This window comes from Nelumbo nucifera, chromosome 8, assembly GCF_055504915.1.
Source record: "Nelumbo nucifera cultivar China Antique chromosome 8, China Antique-T2T, whole genome shotgun sequence".
Lineage (NCBI taxonomy): Eukaryota > Viridiplantae > Streptophyta > Magnoliopsida > Proteales > Nelumbonaceae > Nelumbo > Nelumbo nucifera.
In genome coordinates this window covers 37,738,818-37,757,484 of record NC_142656.1, presented here as the reverse complement: position 1 = coordinate 37,757,484, position 18,667 = coordinate 37,738,818, and the positions used below count along the sequence as shown (strand labels likewise).

Genomic DNA, 18,667 nt, shown 5'->3' with positions numbered 1-18,667 from the left:
GATCTATAAGAGGAAGAAGGGCCCCGATGGCAAGATTGAGACCTACAAAGCTCGTTTGGTGGCGAAAGGGAATACTCAAAACGAAGGCATCGATTATGAGGAAACATTTTCGCCCGTGGCCATTCTTAAATCCATTAGGATCCTGCTAGCTGTAGCAGCGTACCATGACTATGAGATTTGGCAAATTGATGTCAAAACCTTATTCCTGAATGGAGATCTTAATGAAGATATCTACATGCAGCAGCCGCAAGGGTTGGCATCGATTATGAGGAAACCTTTTCGCCCGTGGCCATGCTTAAATCCATTAGGATCCTGCTAGTTGTAGCAGTGTACCATGACTATGAGATTTGGCAAATTGATGTCAAAACCGCATTCCTGAATGGAGATCTTAATGAAGATATCTACATGCAGCAGCCACAAGGCTTCATTGTTGTTGGTCAAGAACACATGGTATGTAAACTTAATAGATCTATATATGGCCTTAAGTAGACTTCTAAGAGTTGGAACATCCGTTTTGACTCTGCCGTCAAATCGTTTGACTTTGAGCAGAATCCAGATGAGCCTTGTGTTTACAGGAAGTCCAGTGGGGATAAGGTCACCTTTTTGGTGTTATATGTGGACGATATCCTAGTCATTGGGAATGATGTAGGAATGTTGACTTCGGTCAAGGTGTGGCTTTCGTAGCAGTTCTCCATGAAAGATCTTGGAGATGCTTCCTATATACTAGGTCTTCGACTCTATAGAGATAGGTCGAAGCAAATAATTGGATTATCCCAGGCTGCTTACATTGACAAAATTGTCAAAAAGTACAACATGGAGAACTCCAAGAAAGGAAACGTTCCTTTCAGGCATGGAGTCACTCTCTCCGAAAAGATGTCTCCCAAGACTTCTGAGGAGATTGAGGGCATGAAAGACGTTCTCTATGCCTCAGCCGTAGGAAGCAGCATGTATGCCATGCTGTGCACTCGCCCTGACATTGCTCAGGCAATGAGTGTAGTAAGCAGATTCCAGGCCAAAAGAGTTTTGTCTGGTGTTTGATGGCAGTTCACTACAAATTCTGGGGTATACTGATGCCGATTTCTAGTCGGATACAGATGATAGAAAGTCTACATCTAGGTATGTTTTCACGATAGGATCGTGTGCTGTTTGCTGGAAAAGCAGCAAACAGGGGTCCACGGCAGACTCCAAAATCGAAGCCAAGTACATTGCCGCAAGTGAAGCTGCCAAGGAAGCTATGTGGATGAAGAAGTTCGTTCACGAATCAGGAGTGGTTCCGTCCAGGACATCACCCATCCCGTTGTTCTGTGACAACAATGGAGTGATCGCCTAGGCTAAGGAGCCTCTGGTCTACTCGAAATCAAAGCACATCGAAAGGAAGTACCATGTACTGCGGGAGATCGTTGGTAGAGGGGACGTCCTGATTCAAAAGGAAGCATCAACTGATAATGTGACAGACCCATTAACTAAGCCACTGACACAGAAAGTGTTTGAGAAACACCTGGAAAGTATAGGATTTCGGCTTATACCAGATTGGACCTAAGTGCAAATAGGAGCTATTGGACAGTTTTCAGTTTTTGTATGCCCTTAGCTTCAATCAATTCTGATGTACTTTTGATATTTAATGTAAATAAATGAAGTACATGTTTGATTCATGTTGTTTGGTATACTTCTATGTAAGACCCTAAAACTGGACACTTAATGAGACTTGTGTTGGTTTTAAATTTTCACACCCGTTGGATAAGTCTGGGGAGATTTATCCTACCAAGGCTGACACTGGTGTATTGCAAACTATTGGGGTAGTTTGTCTCAGTCGCCAGGGTGACACCCAAGGCACACGCAGTGTAGGATTATTAGAACCCTTGAACCAGATTATGGTACTAACCCCTAGACCCGATTATAGTACTGCACTAGGTGTCGGATTGGGTTGTCTTTGATATGCCAATCAGTGAGATCCTTAGCGGGAGTCAAAACCTGGGTATGTTGGTACAGTCTAAGAATTCATCTAAGTGGGTGATCATAGTGACGGGATAAGCCCCTTTGTCGGACAAAGGTAATGATCGGGGATGCACTCTCTTTGATGGAAACCAAACTGCCGGCAGTTGTTTTTGCAAAATTTATATATATGATATATACCTAAGTATGGTTTTAAAATATTTGCAAATGGTTTTAATTCCCGGGATCCATGTAAGTAGAGAGTGCAGCACTGTTCTTTGCAATCGAGGGAGAGGCCCTCTCTTGTCGAGGCAGTGCTTGATCATTATGGGCTGAGAGGTTTAATTGTAAGGTCATTTGGAATGATACCTGATGGGCTAATCTTGCATTTGCCCACCGTCCCTGGGTTTTTATAAGATGGCTTGGCCCAGGGACCACTTAGTGTAAGTGTTGGGCCCATAGGGTCCATGTGATGGGCTCAGGGGGATCACTAGGCTCTCCAGTGAATTCGGCCAGGCTTTGTAACAGAGGCTGTGCCGAACCCATGTGGCTGGTGTGTAGATCAATGCTTGGATCCCACGCCATACAAAGAAGCCCAACTAGGCAGCAGTTTATAAGACTTTTTGAGCACTTGATTCTTATTGGGCCTAAAGCCCATTTTGAACTGGGCTGATTTAATCAGTCATTAACAAGGGGCGGATCTAAGATTAGGATGAGCCCAAAAGCTTATCTAATCTGCAGATGGGATTAAGAAGAGTCTTAATCCAAATACAGATTTGGATAAGGGCAACTCCTTATATGATCAAGAGATTTTTCTTAATCATTAAGCAATTGGAGGAAACCCTATTTGAATTACAAGAATTCGAACCCTAGGAAACACTCAACACACCCTGTAGTTTTGAGATAGGATCTCAGAAACCCTAGAAAAGAAAAGCAGTTCGCCACCTTCTTCTCTAGCTTCCTCTTGTTGCAGCCGCCACCATCTATTGCAATTCGATTTCTTTGTCAGAGAAAGATCAAGAAAAGTTATTGATATCAGTCTTTGCTGAAAGGCTGATTCAGTTCGGTACTCATTGCTTCCAAAGGATTCTTGTGAAGAATTCAGTGTGTAGGACGCACTCTGTTGGTTCTATTCCACGGTTGTTGTGCCATCTTCAACAAGAGCAGATCTTGGTGTCTTTTTTCGGCGTGAACACCAACTTTGGGATATATTATTTCTCTGGATCAAATATAATCACTCCCTTCTCTTTTGGTTCATATCTGTTTCGGTTCTGGTTCAAGTAGGATCCTTGAATCTTGATTCTAAAACAGGGAATGTGATTCCCAATTGGAAGGTAGAAAATTTTTGAAATTCGCCCACCCATTCCACAACATTTTTGGCATCCATACGATGGATTCTACCATCCCCTTTCAGGAGTCACTTGTGACAATGTGTCGGCTAGCAGGCGCCAGCAGAGGCCAATAGTGGGGCGAGCGGGGTGGCCCTATGCGGACTAGGCAGGCCCTATCGCGGGGCACCGCATGGCTCCGCCATATCCTCACAGTTAGCCCTCGTATGGCTCGCATCTGGGCTGCTCGAGCCCAACTACCCCCTAGGCAACTCCGATTATAATACAAGGCACCTCCCACAAGGTAACTAACTCTCTCTGGAACCTTTAAGACTCTTGGTATTCTTCTTTCTGAGGACTTAGTGCTTAATAGTGACCTCGTATGGGTGCCTCTGCACTGAACCTTCTACTTACCTTGACCGTCGGAGTCCTTGGCTCAAGTCTTCACCCGAGGCCTCTGACACTTCCTTGCATAGCAAACTCTCAAGGCCCCTTTAGACCCCTTGTACACCCTAGCGAGCATCCCGACTTTGACACCAACTCTTCAGAGATCATCCACTTCGGCCCCTAGGCCTCGGCCTCTCTAAAGGAATGAGAGATCCATCATATGGATGGCCGAACCCTGCATGTAGGTTGGGCGAAATTTCAAAAATTTTCTCTCCCCTCATTTGGGAATCGCATTCCCTGTTTTAGAAAATCTGCATTTTCAATGATCAATCTTGAACCATAAACCGAACCAGATTTGAAACTAGAAGCAGGAGAGGGATATACCTGATATGGAGAAACAATATCTCCCAATGGAGGTGTTCACGCCCAAGGAAGGAACCAAAGACCACACCCACTGAAAATGGCGTAGTGTAGGATGGAGCAGAATCAACAGTGTTCTTCCAAAGAACTAGATCCTTTGCAAGAATCAGTTGGACGGAACGTGAGCACGACTTCCAATCAGCCCTTCCACAAAGGACTGATATCAAGAATTGTTCTTGATCACTCCTATTGTCGTGAAGATGCACTGGGAATGGCGGCAGCGGCAGGAAGGAGGCGGCAAGGAGAAATCAGCGAAGTCTTACTGGAAGTTGTTCTCTCTTCTGTAATCTTTCTCTGTAGGTGATATTGTTATGATGCCAAGAGGCTGTCACCCCGTCCTCCTTTTATAACCTTAAAGGGATCAGCTCCTAATCCTATTAAGAGTTGCTGATCCAAATCATATTTGGATCTGAATTCCCTTTAAATGATAAGGATAGACATTTATCTTATCTGTAGATTAGATCAGCCCTCTCCTATCTTATTGGGAGATTTTCATATATAATCTGTATTCAGATCTGAACTCTCTGAGTGGATAGGGTAAGACCCTAACCTATCTGCTAATCTAATCTAAGATCCACTTATTTATTTAATTAATCAAATCAGCTCAGTTCGAAATGGGATTTAGGCCCAATAAGTATATGTGCTCACTTAGCTTCCAAACGGTTGCCCAATTGGGCTTCCTTGTATGGCGTGGGACCCAAGCATTGATCTACACATCAGCCACAAGGGTTTGGCACAGCCTTTGACCTAACCGAATTCACTGGAAAGCCCAGTGAACCCCTTAAGCCCATCACATGGACTCTATGGGCCCAACACTTACACTACGTCCTCCCTGGGCCAAACCACCTTGTAAAACCCAAGGACTGTGAGCAGATGCAAGATTAACCCATCAGTTATTACCCCCAATGTTCTTACACTTAACCTCTCAACCCATAATGATCAAACACTGCCCGACAAGAGAGGTCTAACCGAATTCACTAGAAAGCCTAGTGAACCCCTTGAGCCCATCACATTGAATCTATGGACCCAACACTTACACTAAGTGCTCCCTGAGCCAAGTCACCTTGTAACACCCAAGGACTGTAGGCAGATGCAAGATTAGCCCATAAGGTATTACCCTCAATGGTCTTACACTTAACCTCTCAACCCATTATGATCAAACACTACCTGACAAGAGAGGACATCTCCATTGGCTGCAAGGAATAGTGTTGCACTCTCTACTCACATGGATCTTGGGAATTAAAACATTTTTGCAAACAATTTGTAACCATAATATATATTTATATCTGTATATAAAATATATTTTGCAAAACAAATTTCAATGATTAAATCGACTGCCAACAGTCTTGGTTTTCATTAGAGAGAATGCATCCCCGATCATTACCTTTGTCCAATAAAAAGACTGATCTTATCACTATGATTACCCACTCAGATGAATTCTCGAACTGTTTCAACATACCCAAGTTTTAACCCCTGTTAAAGATCTCACTGATTGACATATCAAAGACAGCCCAATCCAACACCTAATGCAATATCATAACCGAGTCTAAGGGTCAAGTGTAAATTTTCAGTTTTGCCCACTAATCACCAAGTTTTAGGGCAATACTGAAAATCTGATTCGGTTCAAGGTTTCAAGTAAACTTACACTGCATGTACCTCGGGTCTCACCCTGGCACCTGAGACAGGCCACCCCAACACTTGGCGGCACATCAGTACTTGAGAAGATAAATTCATAATATACATCATTCTGATTGGAATTAAGAGCATACAACTGTCTAACACTCTCTAGTACTTGAGAAGGTAGTCTGCCTCGACACACCCCTCCAACCTTCAACCTGCCCTCGGCTTCGGCTCCCTTTTCAAACAACTCAGAGCCTCGAAACCCTCGACCGTGTCCTGAATCTCAGAAGTGAACTTACAATGTTGTCATCGGCCAATCCGAGCGACAATAGTTTTAATTAAAACATTCATTACAAGGAAAAGGGAAAGTCCGGTTTGGGTAGGATTCAAGGGTGGGTTCTTTCAATAAATAAAAAGACGTGGACCTAACGAAGAACATTGGGATGGATGCTTATAGAAATCTCAACATCAAGCTTCTACTTCTCTAACCATCTTCGGTAAATCAACATAAGTTTAGCTTAATTTACTCCATGGCATTGATTCCCAATAGACTACTTAACCTTGTCGAGTTGAGTCGAGTAAAAAAAAGACCGGGTCAATGAAAATTTGATAAATAGTATAATTCTTAGCCATCCCACCTATGCCACTCGGAATGTGCTGCTCGCCCATGTATAACGAAACTATCAAGTTCACTCGTAAATGGTTATATAGTCTATTAGTGTGGCGGGCAATAGGGGTAAGCATGGGCCGATTCGGTTTGGTTCCATAGCAGAACTTGGAACTACCCATTTGCTCACCCCTAGCAGACAACATATCCAGGATTTACCTAAATAGAAATGCACTTTTTAATATTTACATGTCCACAAAAGTTAGTTATCAACTCAGGAAAAACCCTTTCTAAGAACCATTAGTTAAGCACAAGATGAGTCACATATTTTGCAATGTGAGGAATTAATCATGTGGCTGATTTAACCTAATGATTGTATCCTCTAGACTCTAGAGCAGCCACATGCTTACTCCCCCACATCATCTCTATGCCCCCACCTTGTCTTTGAATTTTCCTAGGGGCTAGGTCTGCATTTCATTAACATAACAAATCTTTGAGATTTAATGTCATTACAAGAAAACACCTTTGACTTGTATTCAGAATTCCCCAAAAAATAGTAACATGTAAAACTTATTTCATAAACTAGGGCACTTCATAACTCTTATTCCAACTTAGCATAAGAAAACAGAAAATACTAGAAATTAGTAACTCATGCTTTTACAATAAAGAATAATTAAAAAAATTGCTTCAATTAAAATTCATGAGAATCATTGTGAATAGTAAGCCTGAAAATTACTATAAATAGAAAATTTATGTAAGGTCCAAACTTAAATCTCTAACAATACTGAAAAACTAAAACTAAACCCCAAAACTACTATTATAGGTGACAGCCAGTAGGTCAACTACTATTATAGGAGAGTTCCATTTTGAGCACGATTTAAAGAACCCAAAAATTAGTCATATTGATGCCAAGATCAAAAACACATTTTTTCTCAGTTTTGAAAAAAAAAAAAAAAACATACAACCATAAAACATGTTTTCTTGTATTTTCATTTTGAAAACCAATTTGTTTGGAAACCATACAATTTTATTTTATTTTTGGAACTCAACAAGAAAAGCAATTCACAATGGAGAATATGCTCTACAGGTGCTACCCCTCCTCCGAGACATACCACAGAACAACTTTCAGCCAGCTAAAGATGAATATGATGTTGCAAGTCTTTACCTGTTGCTTTTGAGCTACCATTGCAAAGAAATACACCATTAATCATTATCTGCTGAAAAAGGACAGTTCATTCGTCAACTCTGATTTTCATAAATATACATTATAAAACTGCACATAATCATTGTACAATGTGGTCAACTGACATATTTTGCCTAGTGATGGAAGAACAAATAATAGACTTAAAAATTCCCAACTTTTGCTGTTTTGGGCAACAGAATGATTTTACAATCATCAATAGGGACAATAACGTAACCTTCTTGCAAACCTTTTCAGGTGGAAAGTTCTCGATGGGAGCTATTCAAGCCTATACGGATCAAATATTAGTTGAGACTGAAACAACTGCAAAGCCGCTAGCACAACCTTTCATAGAACAAAGTGCTCAAGAATAAACAAACAAGATTCTATGCAGTTGCTAGATTCTGAAATATTTGTTGAAGGGCCCGCGGCAAGTTTAACACAATCTCTGCATAGGCTGCGCATTTGGGATTAAGACACAAACAGAAAAGATCAGAAAAGGATGTCAGTAAAACATCACAAAAATTAAGTGCTTTTTATTGAAGCCACCAAGTGCAGGGACCATAAGATCTCAATGTAATTGATAGAGATCCCGATGGTCTACCTAAAACATATACTAGAATTCTTTATTTTGATAAAGTTACACCTTCGGGCAAGCTCATGGTTCGTAAAGCATCCTCAGCATAAGATAGGCGAGCTGGAACTGGCTGTGTCCCCAATGCTACATTTCCTTTCTTGTTTGTTGTTCCTGTTATTGAAACTCTTCTAGATGGATGCACTGGCCATGCTAAAACTCTGATTCGAGTTGGTAGTACAGATCCAAGATCTGCATATCTAAGACTGATGGTGACCTTGCTGCATAAGAAAATGAACCCATTAGTATACTAATAAAAAATGGTTTTTGAAGATGCCGTTCGAATAAAATAAATAGGCACATCAGTTTTCTCTATTTTTTCTTTTTTGTTTTTTTTGTTTTAGAAGACTTTGAATCAGTCGATCTAATAAAAAGACAATAAACTAGCAAGAGGTTGTAGAGAAGATGAAGGGAAGAGAGTATTCAAGGGGAGAAAGAATGAAAGAGGAGCAAAATACTTGCCGCACCACATAGCTACCCAATAGTAAACGAAAGCAAGAAAGCTACATACTGCTACCACTAATAAAATAAATAACAGCTGAATATTGTCAATACTCTCCCTCAAGATGGGAATATATACATATAAATATATTGATCATTCCCAACTTGCTTAAAACATTTTCTAGCTTATTATTAACAACCGCTTTAGTAAAAATGCCTACCAACTTCATGCTAGATGTAACATAAGGCAAGCAAACTTCTCTTGTAAACACTCAATCCTTGATAAAGTGTTTATCCACCTCAATATGTTTAGTCTTGTCATGCTGAACAGGATTTGAGAAAAATTAATGGTGACCTGATTATCACAATACCACATTAAGGGCTATTCCATGTTAATTTCGAGCTCCCCTAAGAAAGAATCAAATCCAAAGCAACTCTGAAATACCATGTTCCATAAATTTCATGTGGCCATGATTACCAAATAAAACACACCTCCTGGGATACATATTAAGATAAGCAAGAATCCTATGAACAGTTGCTGAGTACTCCATGGTGCATGCATGTATTGACATACCACACTTGGAACATATAAGCTATTTGGACTAGTCATGCATAAAGTATAGTAGCTGGTCCACCAATCTCTGGTATCTCCTTACATCCTTGAATAACTCTCCATCAAAACCATTAATCTTATGATCATGATCAATAGATGTATCAATTGGCTTAATACCCAACATCATTGTCTCCTCCAAAAGGTCAAAAACATGCTAACGTTGGGAAATAAAAAACCCATGTCTTGAACAAACAACCTCAATCCCTAAAAAAACTAATGAAGCTCCCCAGGATCCTTGATCTCAAACTCCCAAAGTAGAAAATTCTTTAACACATCTACCTCGATTGGATCATTAAATATTGCCACAAGTCCGCATAAACAAGGAGAGCTGTCAACAAGGAATCCTTCCTTTCAAAAAAGAATGTATCATTTGTTGTGCCTGGATATAACCAAACTAAACCTAGGCTCCTCTAAATCTATGAAACCATGCTTTGGGTGATTGCTTCAAGTCATTTAAAAATTTCTTCATCCAACACACATTCTCTTCACCAATGTTACAGTGAAAACAAAGTGGTAAAGACAAATAGAAACCTCCTCTTATTGGTCACCTTTAAAGAAAGTAATCTTATTATCAAGCTGAAATAGAGGCCATGAAAACGTATTTAAAATGGTGCACAAGAGCCTGGGCAATGTCATTTTGTTGAAGGATACTAACCTCATCAATCACCAATTTTGACACAATTCTTTCTTCTCCTCCCATTTTCCATGGCATGAAAATAACTAGTATTTCTAACCCCCTCTTTCAGCCACTTGCTCCTTGAGTTTTGCATCTAACAAGTTTCCTCTTTGAATAAAATATCCTCCAATTCCTTCCTTAACACCCACCTCTCATTCCTATCATTCTCCACAAGTGGCCATAAGCTACTTTAAGATCCAAATCCTCAATTTTGTCTATTATGTGTTGCTTTTGCTCTTCCAATCTTCCAAATTCTTGAATGTTCCACTCTTTGATTTTACCTTTAAGTTCCTTCAACTTCCAATGAAACATCATCCCTTCCCACTTCACCCTTGGATTGCTTTCCTACCACCACACCTTGATCTTGTCAATAAAGCCATTGGAGCAGAGCCACATACTTTCAAACCTGAAAGGAGCTGGACCTCTACCATCTAAATCCTCCTCCGATAAAGAGACTGACCAATGGTCCGAGGTCACTCTTGGCAAAGATCTAGAAACAAGACCGCTCCAGTGATTCTCCCAATCAATTGTAAATAAGAGCCTATCCAGTTTGGAACAGATCGATTCAGCCTGCATGTTGGACCAAGTGAAGTTTCTATAAGCAAGAGGAAGTTCCTTAAGCCAAAAAGTGTCAATGAAAGAAATGAGCCTCCTCATATTCAAATTATTTCTCCTTCCCGGATTGTTGGTCTCTTCCAAAAATCTTATTACATTAAAGTCCCCTCCCAAGCACAAAGTTCCATCCCACAATCCCTGGATATCCTCCAATTCTTCCCACTGCTTATTTTGTTCCCGATACCCATTAGGTCCATACAGATTTGTCAAAACTCATTCAAAACCATCTGACACTCCTAAATTTGATAGGAACTGTGAATTTACCCACCAATTCTTCAATTCCAACTATGGAGTCACCATTCCATAATGTCAAAATACCGCCTCAAGCTCCCCATGAAGGGGACATTGCCCACTTAATCCCTTGAGCTCTCCAAACACCCACAGCCCATCTCTTATCAAAATCCACCAGCTTTGATTCCTGAATTGAAATAATATCTGGTTTCTCCTTCTTAAGGACCTCTCTTATAATGGATCTTTTCCTTATAATCTTCATAACCCTTCTTCCTACTCCTTTTCCCCTTCAATATCTTTTTTCAATCTTTCCACTCCACTGAACATCCTTTTCCTTGTTTTTCCTCCTTCCTTAATCTTTCTTAAGTAAACGTTCATATCGATTGGTTCTTGCACTGTACACCCTATTTCTTCCACAAAATCGGTCACTGACTCACCCAACCAAGATCCTTTCTTTTTCCTTTCCATCTCCTCAAGTTCTCCCCTAGAATTTATACTAAGGTTCTCAATCATCTCCCAAATTTTCTTACCCCTCACCTCCTCTACTTCAACACTCTCACCAACTCCACCTTCCACTTTCCCATTTACAGGTTGCGGGACATCGGCTGAACTGGGACCTAGAACATCAAAAGCAGCCACAGAATAACATTTAATATCAACAATGGAAGTGACATGCATATCTGGCACCTTGTGAGGGGAGGAAACAGCTATACAAGAGAATTGGTCTGACTTTCCAAGTTCCAGAATTTGAACCACACCATCCACCCTAGCTTGGGTTCCCTCCGGAAGGTTTCCAACTGGAGAATTAATACTCTGAATACTACCAAGACTCTGTTGTCCACCCCCATCTGGATCCCCCCTATTTAGTCTCTGAAGATCCTCAACTGTTACCTTACAAGCACCTTGCCTCAAGGAATTTGGTTCAGTCACCCTCTTGATTAGGTTTCAGTTATCCACCTCTTCAAACAATTTGTACTCCACCATGATACCACCACTCACTGCCACTAGATCCAAAGTCGAGGTCTTCTTGGGACTGTTATTTTCCCCACTGAATAGAATATCAGTATTTAGAGAATCATCAACATTCCCATGTTGTTCCTCCCTCCTCTCCACCATCTTCGAAAGGTAGAATCTCAGTTTCTAAGTCATTCTCATACTCCAACTGTGCGCAATCCTCCCATCCATTCTCAACATCATCAGCATCCTCCACCCTACACCTTGAGTAACGAGGGTTGGGGCGACCATCCATTGGATGTTGTTCTTCTCGTAGTTACCTAGCTCCTGTCCACCGTTGGCCATGATTTGGGACAATGACAAACCCAAATTATCGTCCGTAGTCCACTTGTTCTTAGACTCCAATCGAACATCACATGAAAATGCCTTATTAGCCAACTTATTGGAATTTTTCAATGAGTTGCTAATAGACCTGTTCATGGGTCGGGCCAAGCCGGGCTTGATCCGGCCTTTCACTCTATATTAACAGATTTTTCTAAGGCCCAAGCTCGAGCCCGGCCCGACCATCGGGCCTACAACTTGGGCCCGAGCCCGACCCTCATAAAAAGCCCGAAGCCCAGGCCTGGGCCCGAGCCCGAAATTTAGCCCATACTGTTACTACTGCTGAAGCAGCTGAATAGAGAGAGAAAGAGAGAAATTATAAAGAAAAGAATAAAAAAATGTATATATTAAATTATAAATATATATTTTAATAAATATTATATTATTTATATCTTTTATATAATATATAAAATACATATTATATATTTTATAAATATATGACCAAGCCCAACCGGGGTGCCGGCCGGGCCGGGCCATCGGGCTACCCAGCCCATGAACAGGTCTAGTTGCTAATACTCACTTGGCACAGCACTTGCCAGGTTGGCATCATCTTCAACCTCTCGTCGTATCATCCACAATGATGCTTTCATAATCCACACCTGATACCAAGCACCATGAGTAGCAACTTCAATCAGTATTGGAACGAGCTCAGGGTTTCACCCCTCCAATCAATAACTTCACTCAAAGGCTCTGCAAATCAGTTTCCAGTAGAACTGCACCCAAGGATTTGGCAAGACAATTTCCAAAGATAAAGTGGTAAGCCATGAAGGGTGATTTCAAAAGCTCCATTGCCTAAATCCTTTGTGTTACATGACGGGAACTAATCTTCAATCAGAACTATATCTGAGCCAATCTCCATCATATGGAAATCAATCTCGCTATCCCCAGTGTTCAATAACGCTTTTTTTTTTATTGAAAAGGAAAATAAAAACTCCATCAGTCACTACCATTTTGGATTTGATGTTGTTCAAGATGGTCACCCAGTCAGTAACTTCCTTTGCCACCTTAATAACCCGGTGCTGCCCTCAATTGTCTAAATCACTATCCAATAGTGATCTTTGCAGTTTAACCAAACTGTAAACTATAACCTCTTGTTGCTTATCCTGACAAAGCACCTCTTCTACTTCAACCTTACCTTTCTCATCCAAAACGACATGGGGCAGCACCTATTTACATTTTATTTCTTTGTTAGCTTCCGATTCTTTCTTCACAACGAGAGCCCAAAGACTGTGAAGCTCTTCCACCCCATACCTTGTTTTCCTTCAGGGATACACACCATCTGTTTTTGTTTTGCCCGGAGAATTCCACCACAACAATGAACCATCTGTTCTGGTCGCACCTAATTCCATTTGATAACTTCTTCTTGGCCTCTCCAAAGTGCACTTCCATCCTTCTTTCTTGACTGAAAAGAGAACCCCATCAAAGAAGCATTTCGGCCAATGTGTGGCTTCTGCCATCAAGAAGACAATTGCTTTCCCTGGTTCTCTGAGTTTTAGAGAGGATTGTGCTTTAATTTTACCTTCTTCGAGCAAAATATTCTTGGCTTCAATCTTCAGTTCGACTCTCCGTTCTCTCTTAACAAATTTTATGACAAGTTGGCTATGTTTTTTATGGCTTATGAGCCATCATTTTTCTCCCTTCATAATCCTGCAAAATTAGAAGCAGCAGAGAAAGGAAGAAAGGGAAGAAAGTAGAGAGACCATCGAACCTCTCTCCAGTCCCCCATAATGATATTTTATTACAAAAGATCATTATGGGGGACTGGAGAGAGGTTCGACAGTCTCTCTTCTTTCTTCCCTTTCTTCCTTTCTCGGCTTCTTCTCTCTTCATCTTCCTTTCTTTGTCTACTTTATTTTTGGATTTATATAGGTCAGATTTTGGACAATTCTCCAAAACTACTCCTAGGGAAGCGCCAAGACACCAATATATCGAAAACCCACACCGAAAATCAGTGATCGGCCAGCTCTATTAATTCATTATGCAATCAGCTGGTCCAAGGACTACAGAAGAATCACCTATGAGAGATGTAGGTTGTGCTTTGGTAGTGACATGGACCTATTTTGATTATTTCAAATAGTCCAGCCTGTCTAGAGAAACATAAGAATAGAAGACACAAGTCCAAATGTCTAGGGAAATATATGTATCAGCCTGTCAACAGAAGTTCCATTTAAAATTTTCTTATACCAAACCTATTGTGATTATTTCGAATTTTACCACTGTCCTTGGACAAATTTGCAATTCTTAAAGCCACCCTGAACTTCTAACATATTCATCCTTTGCACATTCAAATCTTTCATCCATTCAATATTAGAGAAGATTCTATATCATCTGACATCTAGAATGACCTAACTGTCATAGTGTGATACTCTCCATGTAGCCTCATTTATCATAGAGGTTATGAGGCAGAAAGACTAACAAAAAATCAAAGTATCCATATGAGATCAGAATAAACATGCACCTACCAATCAAAATCATCCAGTACAAATTCAATTACATGGTATGGAAGGCTATGGTAAAGCTCTCCAATCTGATTCCCATACAATTCCTTAATAAGACGAACCTAAAGCACAAAAAGAACAGGGATGAAATATGAATTACAGTGTGTAAACCAAATGGAAGAAAATATGCAAGAGAAATAGAAATTAATTTTACCAGTTCCAGAAAAATGATTTTACAGTGTGTAAACCTAAATCCTAAACAGATATCTGTACAAATCTTTCAGAAGATCTTCCAAGGTAACAATATTATCAGTTCCAGAAAAATAATTTTAAATTCAGTTTACATTCTGTGAGCTGATGTTCTTAATTCTTTTACAAGGAAGCATTGGAAAGCTTCAATTTCGATGTCATTGGAAACTTAACAATGTCAGCAATCTTCAGTTAAACCTTGAGCAATGGTTTAGATATGAATATAAACGCACAATCATGGAAAACCTAGTGATTTCTTTTGCCCTGCTAAATAATTGGGGAAGAAGAATCAAAGAGTAACAGAGTAGAAAAGTAAGATCTCTCTATTGTTGAAGAGGACAAACTAATGAGAATTTTTGGTAATTTTCAGTTTACTTGCCAATGGTTTTCTAGTCATTGTATTATTCTATTGTACAAGTGAAAGAGACTGACCCAAGTCGCCTTTGCCTTGCTCAATTGGTTACTTGATCCTACCCATCAAGGAAGCCTGCTGGCATTGCATGCTAGGCCTAAAAAGTGGTTATGCTACTAGGCCAATATATATAAAATGAATATGAACCTTACAGCTTGATGAAAGGTTCTTTATAGAGATTTCTAATGAAGATACAAAAGTGATTTGACTTTTTTTTTTTGAATTTTTCAAGATTTTCTTGAGGAAAGTTCACAGAAATTTCATTTTGAGGTTTTCTGGTTGGTGCAATTGACAGTTTTCTTTTTTCCGAGTTGATCATATAGAGTTTTAATCCCAGACAAATTTCTTAGCCTGTATAACACACTCTTTTTGCTTGAATATTTATGCTCAAGCCTAGAATTGATGTTTTCTATGTGCATCTCTGAAAGAAAACAGGTACAACGTTGTGGGTGTCTGATTTTTGCTTGAATACTCATGCTCTAGCTAAGCTATCAGCTAGGGTATTAACCGATCTAGGGATCAACCTGAATGAGCAGTTCAGGATGCCTCAGTTGAACTTGACGGTCCCTTTCTATTGTTATATTTCTCCATCTGTGCTGCATAGTTGTCAAGGCGACTAGGTGAGGGTAGGCGACCATGGGGCGCCCAGGCCCCTAGGCAATGGAATCTATAAATATAAAATCTATAGATTTCAGCCATATAATCAGTCATATATAACAATGATAGGTTCGGCTGTTAAAAACTGAAGTGAGAAGTGAGAACAATGACTGAATCAGTGAAGGGAGAATAGGAGTATAGGTGGAGACCCTGTTTTTTCAAAAAAAAAAAGCAAAAAAATGGACTCATGGGGTGGACGACTGAGAGTGACTACTGACGACTGAGAACAGTCATGGACTCGTGGGGCGGAAGAAGAAGAAGAAGAAGAAGAAGAAGAAGAGTGGAAAGGGAGGATTGCACTCCGGCTTTCACATGCTTTCGCGCTGACGCGCTCAAGCCGTTCGCTAACAGCATGATGAAAAACGGATGCGCAACAAGCAACTCCATGAACGCTAGCACTCTCTTCGGTTCTTTAAGTTCATTCACTGTAGGTTCTCTTACTTGCTCTAGTGGCTGGCGAACGCCAACCGAGAGGGGAGCAAGCCCCTGTTTTTTCAAAAAAAGAAATGAAAAAATGTCTGAGCTGAGAAGAGAGAACTCAGGACTGATTCGACTGAAATCTGGGAAGAAGAAGAAGATGATGATGAGTGCAGAAAGGGAGGACTCACGGAGCCCCTGTTTTTTAGAAAAAAAAAGGAAAAAATGTCTGAAATCTGGAGAAGAAGAAGAAGAAGAAGACTAGAAGAACTTACCTGCTGGAGCTGAGGTGCGATGGAGTTGGGCTGGGGCTTTGTTAGGAACCTGCCTAACTCAGGGCTCTTCGAGGGGCCAACCTCCTGAATTCTTGGAAGGAGAGAGAGAGAGAGACAGAGAGAGAGAGAGAGAGCTAGAGAGAGATTAATGCTGAAAGAATCAATGTCTTATTTCTCTTGTGCTTTTCTACTTATACTGTTTTACAATCTTGATTTCTTTCTGTTACAGCTGTTGCAAGTGGATGATTAGTTGTGCTGATGTGGCCTCCTCTTGTGAAACTGATTAACTGCTTTCTGTTGGTCTGTTCCAGCAGTCTTTACAATCCCCCCTTCCTTTAGAGCGACCTTGCCCTCAAGGTCTAATGTGGGAAAATTTGATTGCAGATCTAAGTAGGATTCCCAGGTTGCATCCTCTTCTGGGAGGTTAGACCAAACAACTAATGCTTCTGGTATGACTCTACCACCCCGGCGCACCCATCTGAAATCAATGATGCGGGCTGGCTCAGTCTGCACTTGTCCTTCTCAAAAGGTGGGAAGGGTCGCACTTGTAATGACTCCTGACTTCGGCCCTTTCTTCAGTAAGGAGATATGGAATACAGGGTGCAGTTTTGATGTTGCCGGAAGGTCCAGCTTGTAGGCCACTGATCCTATTCTCTCCAGGATTTTAAATGGTCCAAAATAGCACGGGCTGAGTTTGTTCCACTGTCGGCTTGCAACTGAAATCTGTCTGAAGGGTTGTAATTTGAGAAACACCCAATCACCTACTTCATATTGGACATTCTTGTGATGTTTATCATAGGTGTGCTTCATCCATTGCTGTGCCTGTAAGAGATGATGTCTCAATTCCCTTAACACCTCATCTCGTTGCGTTAGCTGTTCTTCTACGGCCGCTACGATGGTGCTCCCTTTTTCATAACGAAGTAGAGGGGGAGGGTCCCGACCATATAAAGCTCGGAAGGGTGTCATCCCAGCGGCACTATGGAAGGAGGTGGTGGTGTACCACCATTTGGCCCAGTGGATCCACTGAACCCATTGTCTTGGTCGATCTCCCGCAAAGCATCTCAGATATGTTTCGAGAGTCTTGTTAACCGCCTCTGTCTGTCCATATTGGGGGTGGTAGCTAGTTGACTTGAACAGTTTAACCCCGTGCAGGCAGAAAAGCTCAGCCTAGAAACGGCTCATAAAAATAGGGTCCCTGTCTGCTACAATTGAGCTGGGGAGCCCGTGTAGGCGCACAATTTCCCGGAGGAACAATTCAGCAACTGTGACTGCTGTAAATGGGTGTGATAGAGGTAGGAAATGACTGTATTTCGTCAGTATATCCACTACCACAAAGATAACAGTTTTGCCGGCAGAAACGGGCAATCCCGTGATGAAATCCATTGATATATCATCCCAGACTTGGGTTGGTATTGGGAGTGGTTGCAAGAGGCCTGCTGGTGTTGTAGTGGCCGACTTGTTTTGTTGGCATACTGCACACCCAGCTATGAAGTTCTGGATAGATGTACGCATGCTTTTCCAATGGAATTGTGTGGTGATGCGCTTTTGTGTTCGTAGGATGCCGGAGTGGCCACCTGTGGGTGAGGCATGGAATAATTCCAGGAGCTTCCTGAGATGAGCAGAATCTGCCGGAATTTCCAGATGTCCTTTGAAGAAGAGTAGATCATTCTTAATGGTGTACCCGGGGTGCAGTGAAGGATTTGCCAATACTTGGGCCTTCAACTACTGTAACTCCCTATGGGATTGGGCTTCTTTTCGCAGTACATCCAGGAGTGGAGAAGTTGGGGAAGATACTAGTAACTGAAATGATTGTGGGTGCCGTGAGAGGGCGTCAGCCACCCGGTTAGCAGCCCCTGCTTTGTACTCAATTATGTAGTCGTACCCCAGTAGCTTGGATATCCATCGTTGTTGTTCCGGGGATAGAACTGATTGATCCAATAAGAACTTCAAACCTTGATGGTCGGTCCGAATTATGAACCGTCTACCGAGCAAGTAGGACCGCCAATGTTGGACTGCTAAGACCATTGCTATTAATTCTCGTTCATAAACTGATTTGGCCCACTTTTGTGATGTTAAGGCCTTGCTGAAAAAGGCTAGTGGTCACCCCTCTTGCATGAGAACAGCCCCAACACCTTGACCGGAGGCATCACACTCAATGATGAAGTCTTTTGTGAAATCAGGCAATGCTAATGTTGGAGGG

The 18,667-nt window shown here is 41.2% G+C and overlaps 1 protein-coding gene across 4 annotated transcripts in view; it reads right to left on the bottom strand.

The window, feature by feature from the left end:
• Positions 1–7,529: 7,529 nt before the first annotated feature.
• Positions 7,530–18,667, bottom strand: part of LOC104589922 (centromere protein O) — a 69,813-nt gene continuing 58,675 nt past the window's right edge. For all 4 annotated transcript variants that reach the window (XM_010248400.3, XM_010248398.3, XM_010248399.3 and 1 more), the window contains exons 11-13: positions 14,482–14,579; positions 8,121–8,329; positions 7,530–7,931 (exon numbers count right to left, since the gene is read on the bottom strand). In XM_010248400.3, coding sequence (XP_010246702.1) covers positions 7,861–7,931; positions 8,121–8,329; positions 14,482–14,579 — 378 coding nt within the window. In that variant the 3' untranslated portion in view covers positions 7,530–7,860. The remainder of the gene's footprint in view (positions 7,932–8,120; positions 8,330–14,481; positions 14,580–18,667) is intronic.